The following is a 26844-nucleotide window of genomic DNA, read 5'->3' on the forward strand; positions in this document are numbered from 1 at the left end:
CCACTGCGAACTTTGACGCATCTGTGGCCATAACGAAGGGCAAATTAAAATCCGGGTGGCGCAACAGCGGTGCACTCATTAGCTTCCTTTTCAGGGCCCCAAAAGCATTCTCCGCGTTTTCGTCCCAGCGAAAGGCGACATTTTTGGCTGTTAAGGCGGTGAGCGGCTTAGCGAGCTTGGCGAACTCCTCTATGTGCCTTCGGTAGTAACCGATCAGGCCGAGAAACTGCCGGACCTGGCGGACGCTAGTCGGGGATGGAAAATCCGAGACACACCTTAGTTTCTCAAGGTCCTGTCGCACGCCGTCAGCTGAAACAACGTGCCCGAGGTATTTCACCTCGTTTTTGAGGAATTGGCACTTAGAGGGCTTCAGCTTGAGACCCGCTCCTCTTAGTCGCACCAAAACCTGCTCAATATCGCGCAAATGGTTCTCAAAACTGTCACTGTATATGATGTCATCCATATACACGAAGCACAGCCTCCCCAGAAGACCTGCCAGGATAACATCAGCGGTTCTCTGCCAGACAGCAGGGCTGTTGGCCAGACCCATCGGCATTCTTTTCCATTCATAGTGCCCTGAGGGCGTGTTGAATGCCGTTTTCTCGGCATCTGCCGGATCCATTGCTATCTGCCAGAATCCCGCCGCCATGTCCACTACCGTGAAGTACCTGGCAGAGCCCAGCTGAGAAAGCGTCTCCTGTATATTGGGGATGGGGTATGGATCGATGCGAGTTACGGCATTTAGTTTGCGGTAGTCCACTACCAATCGATACGAGCCATCTGGCTTTTCCACCAATAGTGCTGGTGCTCCCCAGGGTGACTATGAGTGTTCGACAATGCCGCGATCAATCAGGTCCTGCACCTGCCGCTCCATCTCCTCACGTTGGGAGTAAGGAATCCTGTACGCACGCTGGTAAACGGGCGATGAAGTGCCGGTTTCTATCCTGTGCTTTATAACGCCACAGCAGCCCAAATCCAGGTTGGACGCGGCGAATACCTCCGAGTAGTCGTTCAGCAAACCAGCCAGAGCCTCCCTCTCCCTGGATTTTACGTGAGAAAGATCGAACGACACCTTTGGAGCAGCCGAAGGACTAGCATGCTCTACAGTTGCGAGTACCGTATCGGTGGGCTCACGTTGCTCTATCGCAGAGGTGAAGAAAGCCAATGTTTTGTTCTTGGGAAGGCTCAGTGGCTGCTGGCTACAGTTAACCACCCGTAGGGGCACTCTGTGGGCGTCATTAACTGTCACGAGGCACGCGGCTGCCTTCAGGCCATTGCTGAGAGAGTCGACCGGCTCAAGCACTCCCACGGCGCCGCTCTCTACATCTGAAGGCACAAACGCGTACAAAATGTGCTCCGACCAAGGAAGGACGACCGCCTCCTCGACCAGCCGGACGGCAACCCGCGAATATACCTTCTCCAATGATCCCACTGTTTGACGGGTGTCAATATCGGTAATGCGAATCTCAGCCCCTCTCCTGTTCAAAAACGGAACTTTTGAGCCGCCCGCATTAACCTCTTCCTCAGAGAATGAGACTACTACCTTCCCTTTTCTCAAAAAATCCTGCCCTAATATACCTGACACTCCGTTTGGCAGAGACACCGTGTCCGGGCATACGTAGCAGGGGTGCTCCAATGCAATTCCGCAGAGAGAGAAGTGTAACCGGTAGAGTCCACTTATGCCAAGAGGATCCCCCGTTATGCCTACAAATTTGGTTGCCATACCACCAGACGCTTCCAACACCTCGCGGTCCCCCTTCCTTCGAAGCGTGTTAAAACTGCTCTCCTTAAGCAATGTCACCTTTGACCCCGTATCTATCAACAATTCCATGCAACAACCATTTAACTTGCAACGCACAACAGGGCATGCCTCGTCGGCCACACAAACTACCACCACCTCATCATCCACTGCTCCCTCCCCACGCTCCTCAGGCTGGGGAGGACTAACTAGTTTTTTGTCTCGGTATCTGGAGCCCCGCTGTAGGCTTGCTTAGGGCGTGTCTCGCCTGCTTCTCTTTGTGGCTCCCCACGGCGCACGTTTTGTCAGAACCTGGCGATGTGTCCGCGACCCTGGCAAGCGAAGCATACGATTTCTTCAAAATCTCGCATACCGCGCCTGTAGCTTTGTGGCGGTCTCCGGTTTCCAGCGAATGAGCGCTGTTGAGCGCGCGCTTCAACCTGGCGTCCTACCTGCTGAGATAGCAGCTGTTCTAAGCGATCTAATCGCTCTGTGAAGAGAGCAACCTCAGGGTTGAGCACCGCTCTCTCTATGACGCGCACTCTCGCTGCGGCTGTCGTTAACGCCTCATTTCGTTCCTCATCCAATGCGGCCTCCACGGCTTGGTCGAAATTGCTCGGCTTGCGCGAGAGCACGAACCGGCGCACGGGGTCTTGCAGACCAGCCATGAACAAAGCGGTCATTTCCTCTTTAAGTATATCCTCCGCGTATTTCTTCTTTAGCTGGTCTCCTTCCTCCTCCCTGCTTAACGTATCGCGCTCTAAGCGCTGAAGCCGCGACGCAAACGTTCGCACGTCCTCCCCTACCATCTGTACGGCGTCACGGAACCTCTGTACCCGCACGTGACGTGGTTCAGTGTCGAAATGCTCAAACGCGAGCTTCTTAAATTCCGCAAATGATTTTGTGGATTTTACTTTTTCGTCTCGCCATGCAAAATCATGAGCAGCTCCTGCCATCTTACACCTCTCCATTCCCAGCATTTGAGCATCGGACCATCCCCCCATTTTCCCAATCTCTTCTAGCATGGAAAAGAAATCGCAGATTGGAACCCCTGTCTTATCTCCCGTAAACGTCGGAATGACGCTTCCTAATGCCAGCATGCTTGCTCCGAGCGACGGCTGTGGAGTGGGAGCTCCCTCAGATAAAGACATTTTTTTTTCAAGCCCTCCGGTGCCTCAAGCCTCTCAAATGGGGGTAAAAGTCCCACAATCAGTCCCGTGATTCCCTTTTGATTACAATTTTGAAGTAATGAATGTCACAGCATTCAGAGGACATTTGCTTTTGAGACCCCACTTCTGACACCAGTGTGATGACCCCCATAATGCGCAGGTCCACACGGGACGGAGAGGCAAAGAGACACCGTATGGCTCAGTTTAAACAAACAGGTAATTGATGATGCCGCTGTCACGGGTCTCCGTCTACGCCGCGCCGTGGAACGCGGAACCTCGCAGCACACACAAGGAATGCCACAGTGCTAACATGAACTCTTATGAATGTAATTCATGCAAACTAAGGTATGGACTACATCAAGCAAAGCAGGCCTACTGCTTAATTATTGGAGGTTGCAAATTTACTAAGGCAGCACACACTGAAAATGCTTTGTTCATGTGTGGTATCAGGCTAAGTGGTACTCTGTTCCTTAGAATATGAAAAATTTTCAATCTTTGGATTACTCTCTCAACATGGATACGTACAGAGGCAATCCTGTAAGTCATGTTCATGTCATCATCAGACATTTGACCACCTGTTGAATTAAAAGGAGGCATGAGTAGCACCGCACCTTTCCCTTCTACCGTTGTGCGGATGCTTGGAAATCCTTTATCACTTAAAATTTAATCGCCTGGTCTAAAAAGCTCCAGAAAGCCATAGTCTTGGGTAATGAATGAGTCAGTATGTCGCCCTCCATAAACCTTTGATACGAAGCGTATCATACCATTAGGAATTTTACCAATTAAGAATTTCAGCGTGTATCCTCCCTTGTAATGTGAATACAAAATATGTTGACAGTCAGGGTTTGAGGGCGCTTCTGTGCGGATCTCGGTACAATCTATTATTAAGGTGCAGTTCGGGTAGTTTTCTTTAAATGGGGCAGGCAAAGAAAGTTTGATTGCTCTCCGGGAAGGCATGAAGACCCAATCCTTCAGAGCAATGCTTAAAATACCAAGTGTTTTCCTAAAGACAGTGGATGCTGTTGAGGGTGCGACACTGAAAATTACTCCTAGTGCACTATATGTTATCCCAAGACGTAGCTTGGCGAGAAACAAGCACAGCCTATCTTCATTTGACATAGTATTGCGCCTGTGCATCGGAGGAGGCAGCAGGTTCAAAAGGAGGCAGAAGACTTGCAGTGTCACTCCCCATAAATCTTGCAGTGCTTTTTCTTTTTCCTTTAGAGACTGAAAGCCTTGAAATCGACAGTTTTTCTTCCAGTTGCCATCCGTACTTGCAACCTGCAGCACAATAAACAGAGAACATGGTGCAATTTACAAGCAAATATACTTCAGCAAGAGGACTAACCTATGAAAAATGCTATTTGCATCACCCTGCAACTATGCTCATTCATTCCCAAAAGAAAATAAGCGCCACTACTATAAAATAACAAAATGTTACACAGGAAGAAAAATTCACAACAAAGGTAATTGCACTAAAAAAAGAAATCCTCTGCTAGCCTTAATAAAATGTTATCTAGAGTTAAGCACAACTGATAAGAGGAAACCGCAGCATAGCCCAACCTTGTCACTCATTTCTGTGTGCACAACTTGAGTAGATGCATCAGTTCCATTTGTCGCAGAAAGAAGTATAGTTAGCTTTCCTTGAGCCACACTCGCTTTGGTTTGGGATGCCTGAAAACAAAAATATGTATAAATGACTATGTTGTATTGCACAGATATGTTCTCAGTGCTACAGGAGAACAGTGTTGAAAGGGCAGTATAAATAGCAAATTAATGTTGGATTTGTGTCAAGCTTTTTCTATAGCAGAAATATGATCCCATAATTAAAAGGTGTTTTTACAGCATCTCTCTTTGCAATGAAATGACTTTCTCCTGTGCCACACACACTCATTGAAGGATGCGAATCACTTGTGCTGATTGTCGAAGCCACAGCTGCGCTCATCTCCAGAGGTGCATCACTGAGATCCATCATGTGAATGTCCTGATGTCGACAGTCTGTAATGGAGGTTCCTGGTTTATGCATTGTTGCTTCATCGTCTGTACTTCGTGATGGATTTTCACTTCCTGCACCGAGCTGTCTAGAAGATATTGCCTGGTTGAGACGCCTTTGCCACCTGCATTGAACCAGTAAAAGTAACTTATTACTGCCAACCTTAAAAATGGTGCAGCCAAGCTCATCGTGCAATTAACTGCTATATTTTTATCTCATTGCCCTTTTGAATGCCCTCCCTGTTACAATCATTGACAGGATTTAAAGTATGAAATAAAAAAGCAGAACTCATTAAAAAACACAATTAAGGCTGCATTTTACACTGGCAGTTTCACATTTTTGATTTCATACCTTTGCGCTCTTTCCCTGTCAGGTGCTTTTTTTCTGTAGATCGGTGGGAAAATGGTAGGGATGTAGGCTGGATGTTGGCTAATGTCACTCTTGCAGTTGCCTACAAAATGTCTGCTGCAAATTCTTGTGTGCTCCTTAGGCAACCAAACAGTTCCATCAGGGCTGCATAAGAAACAATAGTATTGTCTATTATCAATTGCCAAGGCAAACATAAACACACGCACAGGCACAAACGAAATCGCACAAGTTCCGAAGGGAGCAACTCAAATAATTCACGAGCTCCTCGAATATAGCATAATAATAAGTGCAAGTGTGATTCACAGGTTAAAACAGCATATAAATTCACAACAAAACAAAGCAAACTACGGCGTCTATCATATTGCCTGAGGTGGGTTCGGGCGTAGAATTCACAAACCAATCATTTATTGCAGCAGTTCGTTCCGATGTGATAAAGCTGCTCTGACAGCGCCTAACTGTAATGACCTAACAGCGCAATGTTTATTTAAACGCGCTAGCATATTCATGTGCGAACTTGTAACAACGACGGCCACATCTAAAAAAAAAACAATACAGGAAATCAAAAGCCACTACGCTATCGCAATCCAACTTTTACATGTGTGCTTGCGAGAACACAACAAGTACCAGTAATCATCAGTGCAGTCGTCGGGTGCATGCTCAGCGTTGAGTACCGGCTTGTAACCAAAACGAACACAAAATACAAACCGCCACAGCGGAAAGCACGGAATGGCTGTAGGGACTTACCTAACCCTCCTCACTGCGTTGATCAACGCTTGAAGTCTTTCTTTTTCATACCATTTCCCCGGAAATCGGTACAGTTTTACAGGTGCATCAAGTCCCTTGGTGTTTTCCGCACTGTTGTGGCAGCCGACAACACAGCAATACTTCGGGCCCCGCTTCCGCTTAGGTAGGGCCGCTTCTGCCATTGTGCAAATTCCACAACACGCTCGCCGAACAACTGCACAAAACTGGCGGCGCCGCGGCGCCCTGCTGCGACCAGGACGGCCTCGGAACGCGTGCGCACGCACTTGTCTGCCGCCGCGCAACGGCGCGGACCGGCTGCTTCTCTTCCCAGTAGTTCACGTTCCGCCGCCAGATGGCCAGCAAACTTGAGCCGCGGGTCCCTATAAGATAGGCGAAAGCGAGGCACGCGTTTGAAGGGAACGATGGTGATTTCATGAACAGCCTAACGAGGCGCTGGACGCCTCCATCACAGAAGCGGAAGTAAGGGCAGAGATTGTAAGACTTAAAACGACGTCGGCTCCTGGCCCTGGCGGGGTAACGGACAAAATGCTCAGAAACCTAGACGATGACTCCATTAGGTATCTAACGGAGTACATGCAGGAATGTTGGAAAAAACGCGAGCTCCCTCAACAGTGGAAGACGGCAAGCATTATTTTAATACCGAAATACGGCAACGAAGTTAGTCATGAGTGATAGCAAAACTGCCACACAAAATTTTAGCAAGAGAAGAATCTCGCTCTTAGCTGCCAGAATCCTCGGCCAGAGAAAGTTGGATAGGAAAATTCAAGTCATTTGGACTCCGGCGCACGAAGCCGTCCCTGCTAACGAGGCGGTCCACGAGTTGGCTCGAGATCTCTACTGCCGACCCGCTACAGGGCCCCCTGAAGACCGAGATAGCGGAGAGCGCATGTTAAATATGGGGAAATCACGCAGCATTATAAATTGGAGCGTATACCGGTACCCCCGCCAGATCAGAAATTAGACAACAGACAAGCAGTCGCGTGGAGGAGACAGAAAACTAGAGGGACCTTCGACCTAATACGGAAATGCACTTACTCTCCCGGGGGGACGCACAATATAGAAAGTAGACACACCTGGGAGGCCCTGTTGCGCAGCTCGGACCCTGAGCTCCAGCTCCTGCTCGTCCAACTGGCTGAAGAAGCTGCTCGGACCCAATACCTCCCAGACTGCACCTGATGCGGTGGCACTCACCCCCTGACCTGCGTGTCGGGGGTGGGTAGATCGCCTTATCCGTTGGACAATAAACTTTATTCTAGCTATCTATCATGGCAGTCCTAAACAGCTTGCTATTTTTACCAGTGGGTGCCCGGATGCGCGTTCACTGAAGTATGCAGTGTGCATCAAGGGTGGAGGCTGCGTACGCACACGAACATGCACAGGCGCACGCGCGCACGCACACGCACACGCACACAGACAACTGTAATTTTTGGACACAGGCTATACTGGTATCGCAGTAAATACAACTACCATATTCTAACGCCGAGTGTGTTTCGAACCAGTGGCGGCACAACAGGGAAGCGTCAATCTGTCGACGCTTCATGCTACTCGATCATCTCTGAAGCTTCCTTTTTTGTCGTCGCATGGAATATCTGTAGCCTGTATAACTGTCCTCATGCCTGCATGGATTAAATTTCAGCGATTTCTGCATGCGGCCTCACGCCACAATCTTTCCCTTAGTATGCCCGCGCATCAAAATTCCGGCAACGCGGCATAAAGGAACGGCATCCAGTATGTAGGTTTAACTTGCGTAGCATATACATCCTGCACTAAAATGCCCTGTTCTCTGAACACTGACCTCGCTGGATGCGGTGGTTGTACGTGTTTATCAATCATTAGGCTTTTCCATATGCTAAACAGTGCTATTAACAACAATAGTTCACACGGAATTTAAGTGTCTTTAATCACAAAGAGAAATCTTATAGTGTAAGGGGTGATCTCATCGTCCTTTTTAAAAGTCTGGTGAAGTATGTCCGAAACGAACATAAATAGTTTCTCGTTGCCAGCACAGGCAGCAATTCACAGACCATGGCACAAACGTCCTTTGAGGCGTGGAACGGCCTAACGCGTAACGTCCGTCCACGTTTGAAGGCTAAAAAAGTTTTTGCGGCCCATTGAATCCACATCCGATGAACTCGATCTAATGCACCGTTGTCAAGAAAAGAGAGATAAGCTAAGAAATCCATCTAATAAAAACAGCGGCCAGGAAGGGGCTGCTTGTGGTTTTGAAAAATAAAAACCTTAAAACCAGATGGCGGACAAAAACGTGGTAGGATTTTAACGTGGTTAAACACATGCGAAAGCATGTGTTCAGCCTTCGCCCCTTGTTTCTGGCGTCTGCATGTGCACCCAAACCGCGTTTCTCGCTCCATCTTCGCACCCTCTCCCCACTCGGTGGGAGCTGGCGCAACGCCCTCCTCCGATTGGCTAAACCTAGTGCGGCGCTCCTCCGAACATACCTCACTTACCCCGAGGCTTCACACAAGATTATTAGTTGGGTTTGACGCTGTTAAGTGGTGCTTTCGCTCTAAAAGTGCACGAAAGATTTACCAGATTCTATCAAGGTACAAAAAATTTTCATCGACCCATACACTTCCTTTGCTTGCTCCCTACAAAGTTCACAGTAATTCGTATAGCGCTTTAAGTTTTCTTTGCACATTGAAGCTCTTGCAATAGTGTCACAGCACAAAGCTGCAACGAAAAGGTTGTAAATTTGTTTCCATACAGACAGAAAGCGCAACCAACCCATCCAAGCCTGAATTTTTTATCATAGTCTTTGTCAGATTAAAAAATGGCAGCGAAATTAGCGTTAGCCAAAATATTAATTTTACATTGTCCTGACGAGAAGCTTAGATAAGCTGTGTTTTTTCAAGACACTGAGCTATAGGGGTTCGAAACATATGATGCTAGTTGCAAAGCCCATTTGGAACGTGTGATCTAAAGAAAATATCCTTGGAAAATTCTTAATATTCATGTTGGACCCGTGCGGTGAAGGCGAAGAGGGATGGGGTGACTGTCAAGTCGGTTTTCTGCTGACGCAAAGGTTTCTTCTCTGTATGTACCTCCCGTTACAGGACGGCTTCATCTCTCAATAGTCTGTGGTAACGTTGAGAGTGCCCGTGCAAGTATTCTGTTTAGAATGTAAGACATACAATTGGGGTTTGCTACCCCAGTGGCCAGTGCCGCCGAAGGAGAGAAAGCTGAAGAAGATGAAGCTGACGCAGTTCAGTTTGCGAAGAAGACGAAGCTGACGCTCTCGATCTCACGCTTGGAGCTACGCAGTGTCAACAATGTTTTTGCCTGTCCACATTTTTTGTGCGTCTGATTTGCGTCTTTACATTTGGTTGAGGTGCGGGGTTAAGGCCGGTGAGGGTGAGGCATTGTAGGAGCGAGCGGCGGGACAAGAAAGACGGTGCAAGGTGACGCGTAGGCAGAAACAACCGGCTGAGGTCGTGGCCGGACGACAGCTTCAGCATAGGTCAGCGGTGCAGTGACTACAGGAGGTAGATTAGTGGGCGGCAGGCCCTCTGCAACCTGCTCCTGGATGACACGCTGAATGGAAGGCGACAGCGTTGCAGTTAGAGCGGGTGGGCAGGTAACCAGCGATAGCTGGCGGGCGACCTCCTCCCGCACAAACTGTTGGATCTGCTGAAGAAGGGTCGACTGATCGTGAGCAGGACCACCGACAGCCAAGCTCGAAACGGTGTCGTCCGGGAAAATGGTACGGCGGGTGACAAGACGCTGTTGCCGGAGCTCGTCATAGCTCTGACACAAAGAAACGACGTCGGAGATGGTTTGAGGATTTTTGGACACTAACGTCTGAAATGCGTCGTCCTCAATCCCTTTAAGAATGTGTTTGATTTTGTCCACGTCGCTCATGGATGAATTTAGACGCTTGCATAAATCAACCACATCCTCGATATAGCTTGTGAAATTCTCGCCGCTCTGCTGGGCCCGACTGCGCAACCGTTGTTCGGCACGAGGTTTTCGCACAGCGGGGCGGCCGCAGACATCGGCAAGGCTAGTCTTGAGGGCCGCCCAGGTAGAAAAATCGGCTTCGTTTTTGCGAAACCACAAGATGGCGACGTCGGTCAGATAAAAGATGACGTTCGTCAGCTTGACGCTGTCGTCCCACTTATTATAGGCGCTTACGCGTTCATAGGTGGCGAGCCAGTCTTCGACGTCGGTGTCGTCCGTGCCGCTGAAGATCGCAGGGTCGCGCTGACGCACGGGACCGGAACAGACGGCGGCGGCGGGAACAGTGAGTGGAGCCAGGCTGGGGATGGGTGTCAGTCATCGTGGAAGAGGCTGGTAAGGGGCGTAGATCTTCAGGTCCGTACATGCGTAAGGTCTGTAGCTCCAGGGTGGGAACAGGCAGCACCTCCACGAAATTCCTGACTGACACGAGCTTCAGGGAGACCTATTACTCGAGCGACGGGTCTCCGAAACTGCTCAAGCTGAAGGGTTTTGTAGGTGCAAGATTCACCAGCATTTGTTCTTACGTATCTCATCAGGTGATTACTAAATTACGCATAGTCGATTTACACTAGTTTTGAGATCAAACGATTTCGCGGATCTTACTTTGAATTCTTATTTTTTTTCCACGGACAGTAAGTTAAAGTGGTTGAAGCGAAAACAACCTCCACTGAGCAAATTTTGCAACTGTTAGTGTAATATATCAATGTCACACAGAAAGCAAACAGCGCAATTATGTTCATTAGGCCCCTCTACGTTCCGAATTTTTTTTTGTGTGAACCCGTTTGAGCCAGTTCGGTCACCTCCGAAACGGTTCGAACCGAAACAGAATGCCGCTCGGGAGCAGAACCCTGAACTTAACCTGAAAGGCATGTTCGCGAACTGAACCGAACCAGAAAAAATTCCATTTCGATATACTGGCTAAAACTGAAACAAGCTGAAAATTGCACTACACGTGAAAGACAATCAGTGGCATATTAAAACATACAGAACAACATATGCCCTTCAAACGCTACAAAATATTCCCGCGAATATTTGCAGTATTTGTTCGTTTTTCAAATTTTCCGCCACACCACTTTATCACTTTGTTTGCGACGCAGGACGCGACTAGATTTATCTCGATTCATCGCAGCCAGGCAAGGCTGATTCTACGTTGTTCCCGAATGTTTTAGTATCTTTGCACGCTTTATCTCGAAAGTTCGCTATCAGCTTTAAATTGAACACGGCCGACAGCGGCGGGCATTCTGTTCGACGACCGCCGAGCACGCTTGTCGCTTCGCTGCCGCCGAGTGATTCAGTTCATTTTGGTTGCAAGCCAGCCCAATAAACAGTTTTCTTTTAGAAGCCCTTTCGTCCGTCTTCATCGCTGCTTCGACTGCCGTCACCACTACGTGACATCTGGTGGAGGTGCGGGGTAGCCTTCCATGTTCCGGACGCCCCCTTCAAGTCGTGAAGCCAGCCCTCAGCGCTTCGCCCCCGAGGACTAGTCAGCAGCTCAGCAAGCCAGCCGACGTCTCCAGAAAGAGGAGCCTGAGTTCGGGACCCTGCCGGACCGCACCAGACATCGAAAAGACGCTGCTACGAGCACCGAAACCTAGCCGAATATGTCGACACCGATCATACTGCAGCAACTGCGGGTGTCGCCAACTTTCAATGGACCCCTAGGCGAAGACCCTGAAGAATAGTTGGACCAATTTGAGCGCGTGGCATCATTCAACAAGTGGGATGATGCGGCGAAAATCGGACACGTGTTTTTTTTCATTGGACGGCTCCGCACGCGCGTGGTATGAAAACTACGAGTCGTCCCTTACGACATGGGAGCTATTCAAGAGAGAACTATTGAAGGTATTCACCAGTGTCGTGAGGAAAGAAAGAGGCGAACGACTCCTCGAGTCCAGGATACAGCTTCCGAATGAGCCCGTCCGCGGTTACGTCGAGGAGATGAAGCGCATATTTCGCCGCGCCGACCCCGAGATGACCGAGGAAAAGAAAGTTCAATTTCTAATGCACGGCGTAAAAGAACAACTCCTTGGCAGCCTCGTCCGCCAGCCGCCAAAAACAATCGAGGGATTCATGCAAGAAGTCTGCACGATTGAGAAGACCCTCGACGTGTGAGCTCGGAGTACAATCGCTCTTCCTCGGCCTGTGCAATCCGTTCGGACACGACGGCCACCAGCAGCGACAGCTTGCGGGAAGTTATTCGCGAAATCGTCCGAGAGGAGCTACGCCGATTACTGCCATCCTCCCCACAGCCACAATCAGCGACTCTGATGGATGTGGTACGGGAAGAAGTGCAACAGGCACTTGGCACCCCGACGGCCTCAGAACCCCAGGCCATGACGTACGCCACTGCAGTAACGACTGCTCAGCCCCAACGACAACCCTACGTCCTCCCCGGGATGAGCCACTTGTTCCACAAAGCCGACTCCAGCCCCCGCCGCCAGCCTATGACCGCCGCTTAAGCCCCAGGAAATGCGACGCCTGGAGGACTTCCGACAACCAGCCGTCGTGCTTCTATTGCGGTGAGGCCGGCCATATTCTTCGTCACTGCCCGTACCGACGTATCGGTTTTCGATTTGCCGTTAACGCCCCACGACCACGCTTCGGATAACGTCCGCAGGAAATCGGCGAGTACTATCGTGAGTAATATGAGCAGGAACACAGGAGCGCGTGCCCGGTAGCCTAGAACCCTACTGGGAGCGAAATGCGGCGGCCGCTGTACGAAACAAAGTGGAAAGGGCGCCGCGGTTCCGCTAACTCCTGGTACTCCCGTCTCGCTAACGTTGCTGCGAAACGGCACCTGATTGCGTGTCGACGGCTGCTACCGATGATAAGTCGATTATGGCACGCAGAGCGTGGCAACGTGTCGCCTGCAGTTCTGCGCAAAATGCCACTGTGAACATTTTTTTTTGCTCCTTTTTGTGTGTGTGGAGCGGAGTCGTCTGACCCGATTCTTAGATATTGGAAAGCGTACTGCAACGAATATTTTCTGGTTAACGTTTGAAATGGGCTATCGTATGGCCAGTCACACCTTACCCAGAAACGTTCGATTCAATCATGAACAAGAAATAAAACGCTACGTCACGGCCGACGCGCCCCTTTTAATTGATATCGTGCAAAATGCTCATAAAAGCAGACCTCGACTGCCTGTGCTTAGCACTTTGTTTCAGAGCCCAACGATGTCTCGAGTGTCTTTGAGTAAGCGGGAAGAAGTCGTTGAACTGTCAAAGGAAGGTTACTCGCAGCGGAACATTGCTGTCTTGACAGGCTGCCAGTTGAAGGCTGTGAAGAAGATAATGCAAGCGTACCGAGATGAAGGACGCATTAAGGATGCGCCGCACAAAAGGCGACCCCGTGCTACGTCGATAGATCAAGACCTAGAGATTGTTGCTCCCGTCAACGAGAGCGCAGTACTCTCTGCCTGGAACATATAAGCGACAGCATGGTACGGCGAAGGCTAAAGGAAGCCGCACTCAGAAGTCGCATCGCCGCTCAGAAGCCCCTTCTCACAGTTTCCAACAAAACTGCTCGCGTGAAGTTCGCTGCTGATCACCGTAGCTGGAGAGTGGAGGACTGGAAATATGTAATCTTCTCCGAAGAATCTACTTTCTCGACTCGCTGGGACCAGCAGAAGAGTATGGCGCATGGAGAACACACGCTTCTGTCCTCAGAACATCAAGGAGGTTGCCGCAAGTGGACGCACGTCAGTAAACGTGTCGGCGGCTATTTCGTGTGACGGCCTAAGTCCCAATGTAAGAATCCCTGGGAGATTTACGAGTGTTGCATATTTCACATTGCTGCAGCACCAGATGATCGCCTATGCACTGAATGGTCCACACCCGGATGGGTATTATCTATTCCAACATGACTTCTCTCCCGTTCACACAACAAAGGTCGTGTCACGTCTTTTAGACGAACTAGGGGTAAGGAGCCTAGAGTGGTGTGCGAAAGGTGCGGACATGAATATCATAGAACATGCTTGGGCACGTATGAAGGCTAAGCTTTCAAGGCTCTCCTCAGACTTGGCGACCGCCGATGAACTGTGGGAAGCTATACAACACAAGTGGCAACATATTCAAGATGACACATCCTTCATCCTTGCTCTCTACGGATCTTTGCCAGAAAGAATGGAGGCCGTCATTCAAGCCGGCGGAGCCATGACCCGTTATTAACTCGTCAAACGTGCAAGAAAAGCTCAAGCTAATACTAATATATTGGAGTACTACTTTTTGTGTGCACTCAAATTTTGTTACCATTTGGCGAGCGTCCAATAAAAGATTTCTACCCTCTGCTGCATGCAATTTTTCTCCGTTAACAAAATCAGGATGCAGCAAAACACGTATCAGAAAATAATGTTGCTTTTTCTTGGGCGCGAACGCTATTAAAGGCGCTACAGTATTGGGGCGGTATCACTGCCATTGGTCTTGCGCATATCATAGGAATAGAGAGAGCGAGAAACATTTTGCGCGGAACTGCAGGCGACACATTGCCACGCTCTGCGTGCCATAATCGTCTTATCATCGCTAGGAGCCGTCGACGCGCAATCAGCTGCCGTTTCGCAGCAACGTTAGAGAGACGGGTGTGCCAGGAGTTAGCGGAACCGCGGCGCCCTTTCCAATTGTTTCGTACAGCGGCCGCCGCATTTCGCTGCCAGTAGGGTTCGAGGCTATCGCGCACGCGCTCCTGTGTTCCTGCTGATATTGCTCACGATAATACCTGCGTCGAGAGGAGTACACGCCGATCCGCTTTTCGGGCTCACCAACGCCGCCAACCTCGCGCATTGCGTCGCCACGCCGCAGCTACGCAGCCGAGGTACGATAAAGGTCTCCTAGCCCCCGTAGGGGAAACTAAAGGCAGCAACATCTGGAGGTGAGGTTGTTCACTTGCGAAACGCCGAAGATCCGCCACCGACCACGCCCCATGAAGACGCTGCATGAAGAACCTACTCTCGCTGCACCGACGCTGCATAAAATGACAACCCCGACCACGACGCGACCTGCATTCAAAACGACGACGCCACCCAGAAAAGCTTCGACCACACGCCATACCCACGACTCGCATACGCGACGAAGCCGTGTCCCAACGCCGAGAGCGACATGGAATGCAAGAGCCAGAACCTTGTGACTTAGAAGTGACTGTCGACGGCCGGAAAGTTACCGCTCTAGTTGACACAGGAGCCGATTACTCGGTGATGAATGGAACATTCGCTGCGCAGCTGAAAAAAGTCACAACGGCTTGGGATGGCCCACAAATTCGCACCGCAGGGAGCCACCTCATTGGGCCATCAGGACGATGCACAGTGTGAGTGACTGTCAAAGCATCGACATACCTATCCTGCGACCTTTGTTGTGCTACCGCAATGCTCCCGCGAAGTGATCTTCGGTATGCATTTCCTTAATGAGGATCAGGTGACCATCGACCTGCGATTCAAGCTGATCACGCTTTCGACGCAAGAAGCCATCGCTTCGATGAAAACCTGGAGGAAGAAGTGAGCGTCCCACCCCGATCAAGCGTTATCGTGACCATAGGCGCCACGAAAGCCATCAACGCTGAAGCCATCATCGAGGGGAACATGCAGTTGCTTCTAGACCGAGGAATCAGCACCGCAAGAGGCATCGCACATTTCCGCAATGGCCAGGCCGAAGTACTGCTGACTAACTGTAGCGAAGAATACCGGCACATTAACAGAGGAACGACGATTGCTTTCTTCGACGAAATATCCGACGTACGAGACTCCTTCGCCCTCTCCGACCCCTCCGAAGAAGATCCGCCTGACCAAGAGAACTCGCCCACTTTCGACATCAACCCAGCCCTGCACCGGAACAGACATGACCAGATCCGGAAGCTGCTTCAAAGCTACAGTTATTTTTTTTGACATCGCCGAAGGTGCGACAAACGAGAATTGCCAAGCATCGCATTATAACGGACCAACACGTCCGACCTCTCCGTCAAAGCCCCTACTGAGTGTCACCACAAGAACGACAAGCCATCCGGGACCAAGTCGAAGAGATGCTTCGCGACGACGTCATCCAGCCTTCAAACAGCTCATGGGCGGCACCGGTTGCTTTAGTGAGAAAGACGGCGCACTGCGATTCTGCGTGGATTACCGCCGCTTGAACAACATAACAAAGAAGGACGTCTACCACCTCCCCCTCATCGACGACACACTGGACCGCCTCTGCAACGCAAATATTTCTCATCGATGGACCTCAAGAGCGGCTACTGGCAAATTGAGGTCGACGAAAGAGATCGCGAGAAGACAACATTCATCACTCCCTCCGGATGGGCTGTTTGAGTTCAAGGTGATGCCATTTGGTCTCTGTTCCGCCCCAGCGACTTTTCAGCGAGTAACGGATACAGTGCTGGCAGGACTGAAGTGGCAAATTTGTCCGGTATATTTAGATGACGTTATTTTCTTCGCCTCGAACGTTGAAGAGCATCTCAAAAGACTTCGAACAGTACTAGACGCAATGAAGTCGTCTGGCCTTACCTTGAAGGCAGAGAAGTGCCACTTTGCCTACGAAGAGCTGCTGTTTCTAGGCCACATCGTTAGCAAGGAGGGAGTACGCACAGACACGCAGAAAACAGCTGCTATTGAAGTTTCCACCGCCGGCCGATAAGAAAGCAGTGCGCAGATTTCTCGGACTGTGCGCTTATTACCGACGATTTGTGAAAAACTTTTCGCGCATCGCCGATCCCCTGACCCAAATGACGAAGGCAGACGTGCCGTTTATATGGGAAGCGCCGCAAGCAGACGCCTTCAAGGAACTTCAGTGTCGTTTACAGTCCCCACCGATTCTTGCGCATTTTGATGAAAACGCCGATACTGAAGTTCATACAGACGCAAGCAGCGTGGGCCTTGGCGCCGTCCTCGTTCAAAAAAGCGACAGGCAGGAGAAAGTCATCGCATACGCTAGCCGTTCCCTTTTCAAGGCCGAGGCTAACTATTCCACAACTGAGAAGGAGTGCCTTGCCATCATCTGGGCTACGTCGAAATTCCTCCCCTACCTCTACGGACGACCGTTCAAGGTGGTCAGCGACCACCACGCGCTGTGCTGGCTTGCAAACTCGAAGGACCCCTCTGGCCGACTCGCTCGATGGAGTATGCGTCTCCAGGAGTTTGACGTACCCGTCGTTTACAAGTCCGGACGCAAGCACTCTGACGCCGATTGCCTCTCACGAGCCCCTGTAGATGCACCGCCGCCGGACGAAGATGAGGACGCCATCCAGGGACCCATCAGCCCCAGCTCTTTTGCTCAGCAGCAACGCTCGGACCCCGGCCTAAAAGGCCTCATCGAGTACCTGGAAGGCAAGGTTTCTTCACCCCCCGCTTCATTCAAGCGAGGACTGTCTTCCTTCTGTCTGCAGAATGAGGTCCTTGTGAAGAACTTTACAGCGAGCAAAACAGCCTAGATAGATAGATAGATAAAGAGGAGAAGGGAAAGGCAGGGATGTTAACCAGAAAGGGGTTCCGGTTGGCTACCCTGCACTGGGGAAGAGAGATTAGGGGACTAAAAGGAGGGCGAGAGAAGGGAAAAAGGCATAACACACACATGCACAACGCTGTCACAATTTGTCACTCAATCCAGTCGCTCTCAATTAGGCAAAGAGTGCCTTGTATGCCTTGAGGGCAGTCGACTGCTGTGGCCACGGACCGAGGATCATTTGCTCTGTTAATGGGCGAGGATCGAGGCGGTCCAGGCCAGAATACAGTGTATGTCTTGCACTCGCAAATGCAGGGCACTCACAGAGAAGATGAGCGATGGTCTCCTCACAACCACAGCTCTCACAGGCAGGGCTGTCGGCCATCCCCATCCGGAAAGTATAGTAATTGGTAAATGCAACAGCGATCCATAAACGGCATAACAGTGTTGCGTCGCGACGTTCTAAGTTACATGGAAGACGAAGGCGCAGTTCAGGGTCCAGTGCCTTGAGGCGCAGGTTGCAAAACTCTCCCGTGTTCCACGCTGAAAGTGTGAGCTCCAGCGCCAAAGGGCGAAGCCCACACGCAGCATCAGGTCTCGATATTGAGATCCTCACTGGAAGTCCGTCGTTGTGAGCAGAACGCGCAGCCGCATCGGCCTGGTGATTACCGTTAATATAACAATGTCCTGGCAGCCATTGAAAAATGATGTCATGACCTTTGGAAACGGTGCCGTTTTACAGTAGACGGATCTCAGCCACAAGTTGCTCCTGCGACCCGCGGCGTGGCGCAGCTTGCAGGGCTTGAAGGGCTGCTTTAGGGTCGGTGAAAACCGTCCAGTCATGGGGAGGTTCTTGACTGATGAACTCTACCGCAGCCCGTAAGGCTGCGAGTTCCGCACCAGTTGAAGATGTTGGATGGGTCGTCTTCACTTTCATGAAGATGGATCTGTCCGGTATCACCACCGACCCCGCAGAACTGGTCGAGTGAACTGATCCATCTGTGTAATTATGTATGCGGTGACTGTGGTATGAATGCAGGTGATTCAATGTCAGTTGTTTGAGAGCGGGCAGTGATACACCAGATTTCTTTGTAATGCCAGGAATATAGAGGTGAACCCAAGGTTCATGAAGACTCCATAAGGGTGAGCTCGGTCTTGACGACGCAGGGGTGAACTGCGATGGAAGATTTGCGCGATGGGCTTCAATGACTTTGGCGAATGCAGTACGCGGCCTAATTATTGGGAGTGTTGCGAGGTGATGACAGGGAACCCGTGTGAGGTGCCGAATATGTGTTCTCATGGTGTCAACAGCAATGTATGTAGTAACAGGATGTTCCCGGGCAACAAGAATAGTTGCTGCTGTTGATGCACATTTAGGCAGTCCAAGACAGATACGGAGAGCTTGCGCTTGCCCACTTTGAAGAGTCTTGATATTTGTTTTTCTAATGGAACTCAATATCAGAAGACTGTACCACATGTAGCCCAGAAATAGGGAACGGTACAGTTGTAGCATCGAGCGCACTGATGCGCCCCAGGACTTTCCCCCGAGGAAGGAGAGGACGTGGACAATCGAAATTAGTCTCTTTCTCATGTCGTAGATATGTGGACTCCACGAGAGGTTCCTGTCGATGACAACACCAAGGAATCTGACTTCTCTCATATGGAATGGCTTCGCCATTGATGCGAATGGTGTAACGTGACATTATTTTGCGAGTGAACGCCACAAGTGAACACTTTCGGTCGAAATGTTCAGGCCCTGCAAGCGAAGATAAGATGTCAATATCGATGCCGCCTTTTGAAGTCTTGCACGAACTTGAGGACGGGTCACCCCTGATGCCCAAATACAGATGTCGTCTGCATATACCGAGATGTGAGCAGATTGTGGCAATACGTCGACCAGGCCGATAAGAGCAAGGTTGAAGAGAACTGGGCTCAGCACTCCACCCTGAGGGACTCCGCGCGAATTTCGGTGTAAGGACTTTGGTCCGTCCGCAGTCAGGACAAAAAACGACCTCTCTGATAAATAGCTGCGTATCCAGCTGAACGTGCGGCCTCCGATCTCAGCAGCTTCCATTGCGTCCAAAATGGCCTGATGCGTTACGTTGTCGTACGCGCCCTTGATATCCAAAAACAATGCCACGGTCAATCTTTTCAAACTTTTGCTGTGGTGCACCGACGTTACAAGGTCAACCACGTTGTCGACAGAAGAGCGGCCCCGTCGGAACCCAGACATGAAGGTTAGATAAATATGATATCGCTCCAAGTACCATTCCACGCATGTGAGCAGCATTCTTTCCATTACTTTGCCGACGCAGCTGGCGAGTGCAATTGGACGGTATGATGAAAGGGCGAGCGGTGATTTCCCCGGCTTAAGAAGTGGAACCACACGACTGGACTTCCAATCATGAGGAACTATGCCAGCAGTCCATGACTTGTTATAAGTGTCCAAAAGAGCCCGTCGAGCTTCTTGGCCAAGGTTGGCAAGTGCGGAGTACGTCACACCATCGGGCCCTGGTGATGATGACCTTCTACAACAAGCCAGCGCAGCATCAAGTTCTTCCATAGAGAATTATGCATCCATCTGAGAATCCCGTGAGGGTGGAACATTGTTGCAGTGCAGCGTTGCGCCTGGATTCGGAGAGCCTGTTATTCTGGCGCAGAAATCTTCAGCTACCTCAACCACACTGCGCCTTTGGTGGAGCGCTACGGATTTGAACGGGTAGCGCTGTTGAGGGTACGTGCGAAGACCCCGAATTACACTCCAAACGCGTGACAAAGGCTTCTGTGGATCAAGTGTTTGGCAAAATGTCCTCCTCAGTTGTGTTTGTAGTGCGTGAATTCTGCACTGAATCATCTTCTGTATGCGCCTTGCATCTCTTAGGTCTAGGCGCGACTTTGTGCGTCGGTATCTGCGCTCTGCCCTGCGCCGTTGTGATCGCAATCGCTGCAATTCGAAGTCAAAATCGGTGCAGTTAGCGACAGGATTAATAGGGCAGGTGGCGTGTTCTATGGCCTCCTTAATGTTTTGTTCAAGACCGGTAGAGAAGCCCTCTGCGCAAGCAGCCTCCATAAGAAATTTAAAAACTGCCCAGTCAATGCGCTGCCTACACGTGGCTGGGGAAAATGTGGAATGGCCGGTAATAATCAGATAGGTTGGGATAGGGTCGCTGCCATGGGTTTCTACATCCGGAAACCACCGGACGCTGTTGTTAAGGCACTTTGAAACGAAAGTCAAGTCCAAGCAGCTGCTACTAGTCACCCCTCGTATATAGGTCGGGCTTCCGTCATGCAGGCACTGGAGGTCATGGTCAGAGGCGAAGGACACAAGCTGTCTTCCCCTAACGTCCATCCTAACGCCTCCCAATATGGTGTGATGAGCATTTAAGTCACCCATAATAAACCACGGAGCAGGTGTAGCTGCCATCAAACCACTCAACCTTCTGGCGTCGAAACGACTTGATGGCGCCAAGTACACCGCCAGTAGTGTAAACGTCAGGTCACGGCTCTTCACTGTCAGGCAAACGTACTGATTGTCTTCGTTCAGAGGAACTGAATGTTGCACATATGTAAGTTCACGTCGAATGTAGACGATGACTTTGCTGGATCTGTTGCACGTGGGTGATTAAAATGCCTCGTAGCCGGATATTCGCAAAATTGCCGGGGTGTTAGGTTCACAAATCACAAGAATGGGGAAGTGATTCTCGTAGACGTAGTGCCGTAAATCGGAAATCCGGGACTGGAGCCCACGAGCATTCCATTGGAAAATGAAAGCTTGCTTGACTTTCTTTTGAAAAGACAGGTCCGAAGGAGCCATGACGTCGACTACTGTAGAGCCGCAAGAACTGGATGTAGCGCGTCCAGCACTTGAAGTGCGCTATGTGCTGCTGTCGTGTGTAGGCTGGAAAGCAGAGCACGCATGGCATTCATTAGTGTCGTGAGCATTGCAATCACTTGCATATCTGGGCCATGGCCTTGATCGTGCCTGTTGGCTGGATCAGTCGTAGGCGCTGCACACTGCCCTGAGTGCGCCAACATCTCTGACGCAGTAGGCGTAGAAGGCTTTGGCAGTGGTAGCCAAGTTGCATCTGAGGCAGCAGGTCCAGCCTCACCAAGCGCCGGGCTCCCTTGATTTGGTATGGTTTTTGGTGGAGGCAGACAAGTTGCAGTTGGGTTTGGGGCATTATTGTCAAATGTGACTGCTTTCTTTGACGACCTTCGGCGGCGCGAACGACGTCGTCGCACCTTTGCGGCGGCTTGTTTGTGCGTAGAATGGTCTCGCACCATTTGCTTCAGTACCGCCCGCTCGGTCTTTAGACTGGGGCAGTCTTTCGAGGAAGAGTCATGAGGGCCGTGGCAGTTGGCGCACTTCAAGGTAGTCGCGCGGCAAACATCACCGCTGTGTGACTCGGAGCATCGCGGGCACACGATGGAGTTGATGCAGACGCCGCTCACGTGGCCGATCCTCATGCACTTCCTGCATTGAAGTGGCTTAGGCACAAAAGGACGAACTGGATGACGAAAGTGCCCAACCTTCACGTACGATGGTATGCAGTCATCCTTGAAGGTCAGCTTGATGCATGGAGATCTGCCTAACCGCTGAACTTGAATGATAGAAATGCCGTCGGTTGCCGGCTTGATCAACATGGGTAAATCTGCATCACAGATGGCGATATCGACGCTGTAGATTACGCCAGCCGTAGTGCCACTGTCCTGGAGAATAAGGGGGCGTACACTGATGTTGGTGAATTTTGTGATTGCGGTTAAATTCTCTAGTGAACTTCGCTCCACCACATCAATGGCAATGACGTTTTTGAACGGGTTGATTCTGACATATTTTATGCCTCCCGGTACAAGGCTCTCCAGATAAATAGAGATGGCTTGCCTGTTCAGCAGGTTCAAGTTGTCCGTTGAGTTCAACGGCACAAACAAGGCTGTATGCGCTGAGGAACTTCGCGCCGTGATGATCGTTGGCGTTCTTGATGAGGACACCGTTGACGTGCTCGATGAGGACGATTCGGCTTGTCTACGAAGTCTGCGCTTGGCCTTCTTGCCAACAACCGGTATGAAATCGTCGTCGGCTGAGGACGAGGAGTCTTCACTTGGCACCGAGTACACAACAGTGCCCTGACTGATCGAGTCACTTTGGCGGTGCAGGCGCTTCCTCTGGGCGGCGGCTGCCGACCCATCGGGTTCCAATAGAGGCACAGCAGCCTCCACTTCCATCGCCGTGGCAAAAAGGGAGCGGCGCCTCTCTGATTATAGCACAAATTACCAAAAAACTGCACAGACGTGAAGGCAGCGATCTGATACAGAACGTCTTCCCAAAACAGCCTACCTCCTTGTTGTACCTGCTTATCTCCGCGAAGTAGTTCTGCAGGCTTCACACGACGAGCCGGCAGCAGGACATCTCGGGTTTACTCGCACCCTCTGCCGCATTCAAGTATTACTGGCCCTGACTGTCTGCCGATGTCGCACACTATGTGAAAACCTGCCGAGATTGTCAGCGACGAAAGACCCCTCCCACACAACCAGCAGGATATATGAACCCCATTGAACCTCCCTCAAGGCCCTTTCAGCAGATCGGCATGGACTTGCTTTGCCCTTTTCAAACGTCAACATCTGGAAATAAGTGGATAATCATAGCGACCGATTACCTGACCCGCTACGCAGAGGCGAAAGCCCTACCGAACGGAACAGCAGCAGAAGTCGCCAAATTTTTCGTTGAGTACATTCTTCTTCGACACGGCACCCCCGATGTGCTCATCACGGACAGAGGAACATTCACGGCGGAACTAACGCAAGCCATCATCCTGCGTTACAGCCAAACTAGCCACCGGAGGACAACTGCATACCATCCGCAGACCAACGGACTGACCGAGCGCCTGAACAAAACCATCGCCGATATGCTCGTCATGTATGTTGATGCCGAACTCCAAACCTGGGATGTCATCCTCTCGTGCGTCGTTTTCACCTACAACACCACAGTGCTGGAGACCACCCAGATGACGCCTTTTAGGCTCGTCCAAGGCAGAGAGGCCACGACCACGCTTGACACCATGCTGCTCAACGTTACAGAAGAAGAGAACGTCGACGTTGCCGCCTACCTTCAACGCGCAGAAGAATCTCGAAGGCTTGCCCGATTACGGATCAAAGATCAGCAGCAGTCCGACGCCAGATGCTACAACCTACGAATACGCAACGCGGAATACAAGCCAGGAGACCAAATCTAGGTGTGGACGCCCATTCGCCGCCGTGGATTGAGTGAAAAGCTTTTGCGCCGCTATTTCGGCCACAATGTTCTTTGTCAGCTAGGTGAACTGGATTATGAAATCATCCCTGACGCAATGACTGCATCCCAGCGACGCCGTGTACGACCAGAAGTTGTCCATGTAGTCCGTCTGAAACCGTATTATGCGCGCTAAAGGCCGCTGCATTTCTATGCTCTATTTTCACAAGATGCGTTTTTTCTCTTACTAGCCGCATTATTTGTTTTAATGCATCGGGGCGATGCTTCTTTTAGAGGGGAGTAATGGCGAGAATATTTGCATTATTTGTTCCTTTCTCAAATCTGCCGCCACACCACTTTATCGCTTTGTTTGCGACACAAGACGCGACTAGATTTATCTCGATTGATCGGAGGCGGGCAGGGCTGATTCTACGTTGTTCCGGAATGTTCTATTAACTTTACACGCTTTATCTCGAAAGTTCGCTATCAGCTTTAAATTGAGCACGGCCGACAGCGGTGGGCATTCTGTTCGACGACCGCCGAGCACGTTTGTCGCTTCGCTGCAGCCGAGTGATTCAGTCCATTTTGGATGCAAGTCAGCCCAATAAGCAGTTTTCATTTAGAAGCGCTTTTGTTCGTCTTCATCGCTGCTTCGACTGCCGTCACCACTACGTGACAATATGTAACCATGCCTGCTCAATGCTCTTTCTTTTAATGATATTGTCCTAAGAACCAGCGCGTACAATAACCTGTTAGGATACTTTTTTACTAAGTGACTGTGATGGGAAAGAGGACTGCAGGTTCACATTATCTCAGCGTAAAAGGTCGAAGAAATAAACCCAGGCGGCATGTGGGAAAAAAGGAAACTCTATTGTGAGAAACTAAGGGAAAAGGAGGTAAAAACACATAAACAGGAAAGCTGACAAAGATAACACTCGCGACAGACAAAGGAAAGGTAGAAGGACAAAGAGGAAGCGTTCACACAACGTTCGGCGGAACGTTCATCGTCCTGAGTGTGCTCTGTGAGGGTGGTGCGTCGGGCGAGGAGGTGTGGCGGGGCATTGGTGCAATCAAGCCCTCAGGTCGACGCTCTGGTGGACGACAGGGTCAGGTAGTCCGGGCACGCCGTGGTGCAGAGAAAGGCAGCCCCCAGGTCTGGTAATCCGGGGATGCCGTAGTGGATAGAAAGGCGGCCCCCAGGTCTGGTAATCCAGGGATGCCGTGGTGGATAGAAAGGCGGCCCCCAGGTTGTGGTAGTCCGGGAAGCAGCGGATATGACCAAGCGGCCCGTGTTCAGAAGCTGCCGCGCACGAAGGGAACTGCGGTGCCTAGGTCTGGTGGGCCTGGCCCTCGACGACGGCTGTCCAGGTCTGGTAGCCCGGACGTCTGCGGCTAAGGCCCAAGTCTGGAATTTCGGGGAGCCAGCAGATCTTCCCCACGTCCGTCGCCGACCACGTTCCAACCGTTCTCCCTGCCACGCGCTCTTCGCCACGTCTCCTTCTTTTTTTCTTCCCCCTGAGCGTCTTCGCTCGCCGCAGTGTGGCGCTAGTCTGACAAAAGCCCCCTTTTAAGAGTTTTTTCCATAGGGAAAAATTACAACGTGGGGCAGCGGCACACAAGAAAGAAGTTGAAGACGCGACGAGAAGACACTGGTCCCTGTTGAGCACGCATCACATCACATCACCCCACACACGCGCGATGAACGGCCCCAACGGTTCTCACAACCTCAGTTCGGACCAGAAAACACTGAACACACAGCAGTCAACCAAACATAAGGGGACACAATAGAACACAACAGGGGAAGCCCCGGAACACAGTCACAAAACATCAATACATTGACCATTATGTACCAGAGTTACAGGATGAGAACATTTCTGTCATTCATGCCCGGCTCAAATAGTCAGCACCAACATTCGCGGACCCTTTGATATGTTCAATATGAAAAGTGTACTCTTTTAGTACAAGGCTCCAACGCAACACCCGGCTGTTTAAGTGCTTGGCCTGAGCCAAGTATCCCAAGGGCTGATGGTCCGTTTGAATAGTGAACATGCGTCCATAAAGGAAGATGTGAAACTTGTCTACCGCCCAAACCAGCGCAAGACACTCTCGCTCTATAGCTGAGTAGCGCGTTTCTCGGGGAAGGAGCTGTCGACTCGCATAAGATACGTAATGAAGGGTGCCGTCGTACTCCTGCAGAAGGACCGCCCCGAGACCGGTGCCAGAAGCGTCCGTGCGGAGAATGAAATCCTTTGCGAGGTCAGGTGCCTTAACAATTGGTTTGGGTGTCAGGGCTTGTTTAAGTCTGTCAAAGGCCTGTTCTCGTTCTGGCGTCCACCGTACGCGGTTTCCTTCCGTCTTCCGCGTTAACTCGACTAAAGGCTGAGCGAGATCAGCATAGTGGAGAATGAGACTGCGGTAGTAGCCAGCCAAAGCGAGGAAGGACCGAACTTGCTTTTTTGCTTCGGGTCTCGTGGCAAGTTGCAGTTTTGCCACGATAGAATCTACCGGCTGGATAGCTCCATCACCCAACGTATGTCCCAGAAAAATAACGCGGGTCGCACCAATCTCGCATTTCTGAGGCTTGACTGTAAGACCAGCAGCTCGAATGCGCCGAAACAACTCTGTCAAGGTGAGCAAGTGTTGCTCCCAAGTAGCGGTTGCGACTAGGACGTCATCTATATAATGAACTACATCTGGAAGGCCTACTAGGAGTGATCTCATAAGGCGAGTGAAGATAGCAGACGCGGTCTTGATCCCAAAAGGCATATACCGGAATTGGTAGTGTCCTGACTGAGTCGAAAAGGCAGTAATAGGTCGAGATGTTTTGTAGATAGGAACCTGCCAGTAACCCTTTGTGATGTCCAGTTTCGAGAAGTAGTTCTTAGTGCCAACCTCCGCGAACATAATGTCCGTCCTCGGGATGGGTTCGGCGTCGGCGACGAGCACACAGTTGATACGCCGGAAGTCGACGCAAGTGCTGTATGTGTTATCCGGCTCCTTCACAAGGACCAAAGGTGAATTGTATGGTGAGTGGGAGCGTTCAATGACGCCCAGCGCCAACATATCATTAACTTCCTTTTCCACCACATCCCTCATGGCAAACGGTAGCGGGTACTGAGGATTATTGATAGGTTTTTTTGTCGTCAAGTCCAAGCGGCATTGAAGGAGGTTGGTCCGCCCTGGAACCT

The 26844-nt window shown here is 50.7% G+C and overlaps 2 protein-coding genes across 2 annotated transcripts in view; one reads left to right on the plus strand and one right to left on the minus strand.

Moving 5' to 3' along the window:
- LOC144119390 (putative chitinase 10) overlaps window positions 1-26844 on the plus strand; it is a 217932-nt gene that overhangs the window by 111096 nt on the left and 79992 nt on the right. The window lies entirely within an intron of this gene.
- On the minus strand, window positions 3690-6341 carry LOC144119389 (uncharacterized). The gene is made up of 5 exons (XM_077652016.1): window positions 6014-6341; window positions 5252-5413; window positions 4819-5024; window positions 4471-4581; window positions 3690-4188 (listed from the first exon to the last, which is right to left on the minus strand). The coding sequence occupies exons 1-4, from the start codon at window positions 6193-6195 to the stop codon at window positions 4511-4513; spliced, it is 621 nt and encodes a 206-aa protein (XP_077508142.1). The 5' UTR covers window positions 6196-6341; the 3' UTR covers window positions 3690-4188; window positions 4471-4510.

The sequence above is a fragment of the Amblyomma americanum genome, chromosome 2 (assembly GCF_052857255.1).
Source record: "Amblyomma americanum isolate KBUSLIRL-KWMA chromosome 2, ASM5285725v1, whole genome shotgun sequence".
Classification (NCBI taxonomy): Eukaryota; Metazoa; Arthropoda; class Arachnida; order Ixodida; family Ixodidae; genus Amblyomma; species Amblyomma americanum.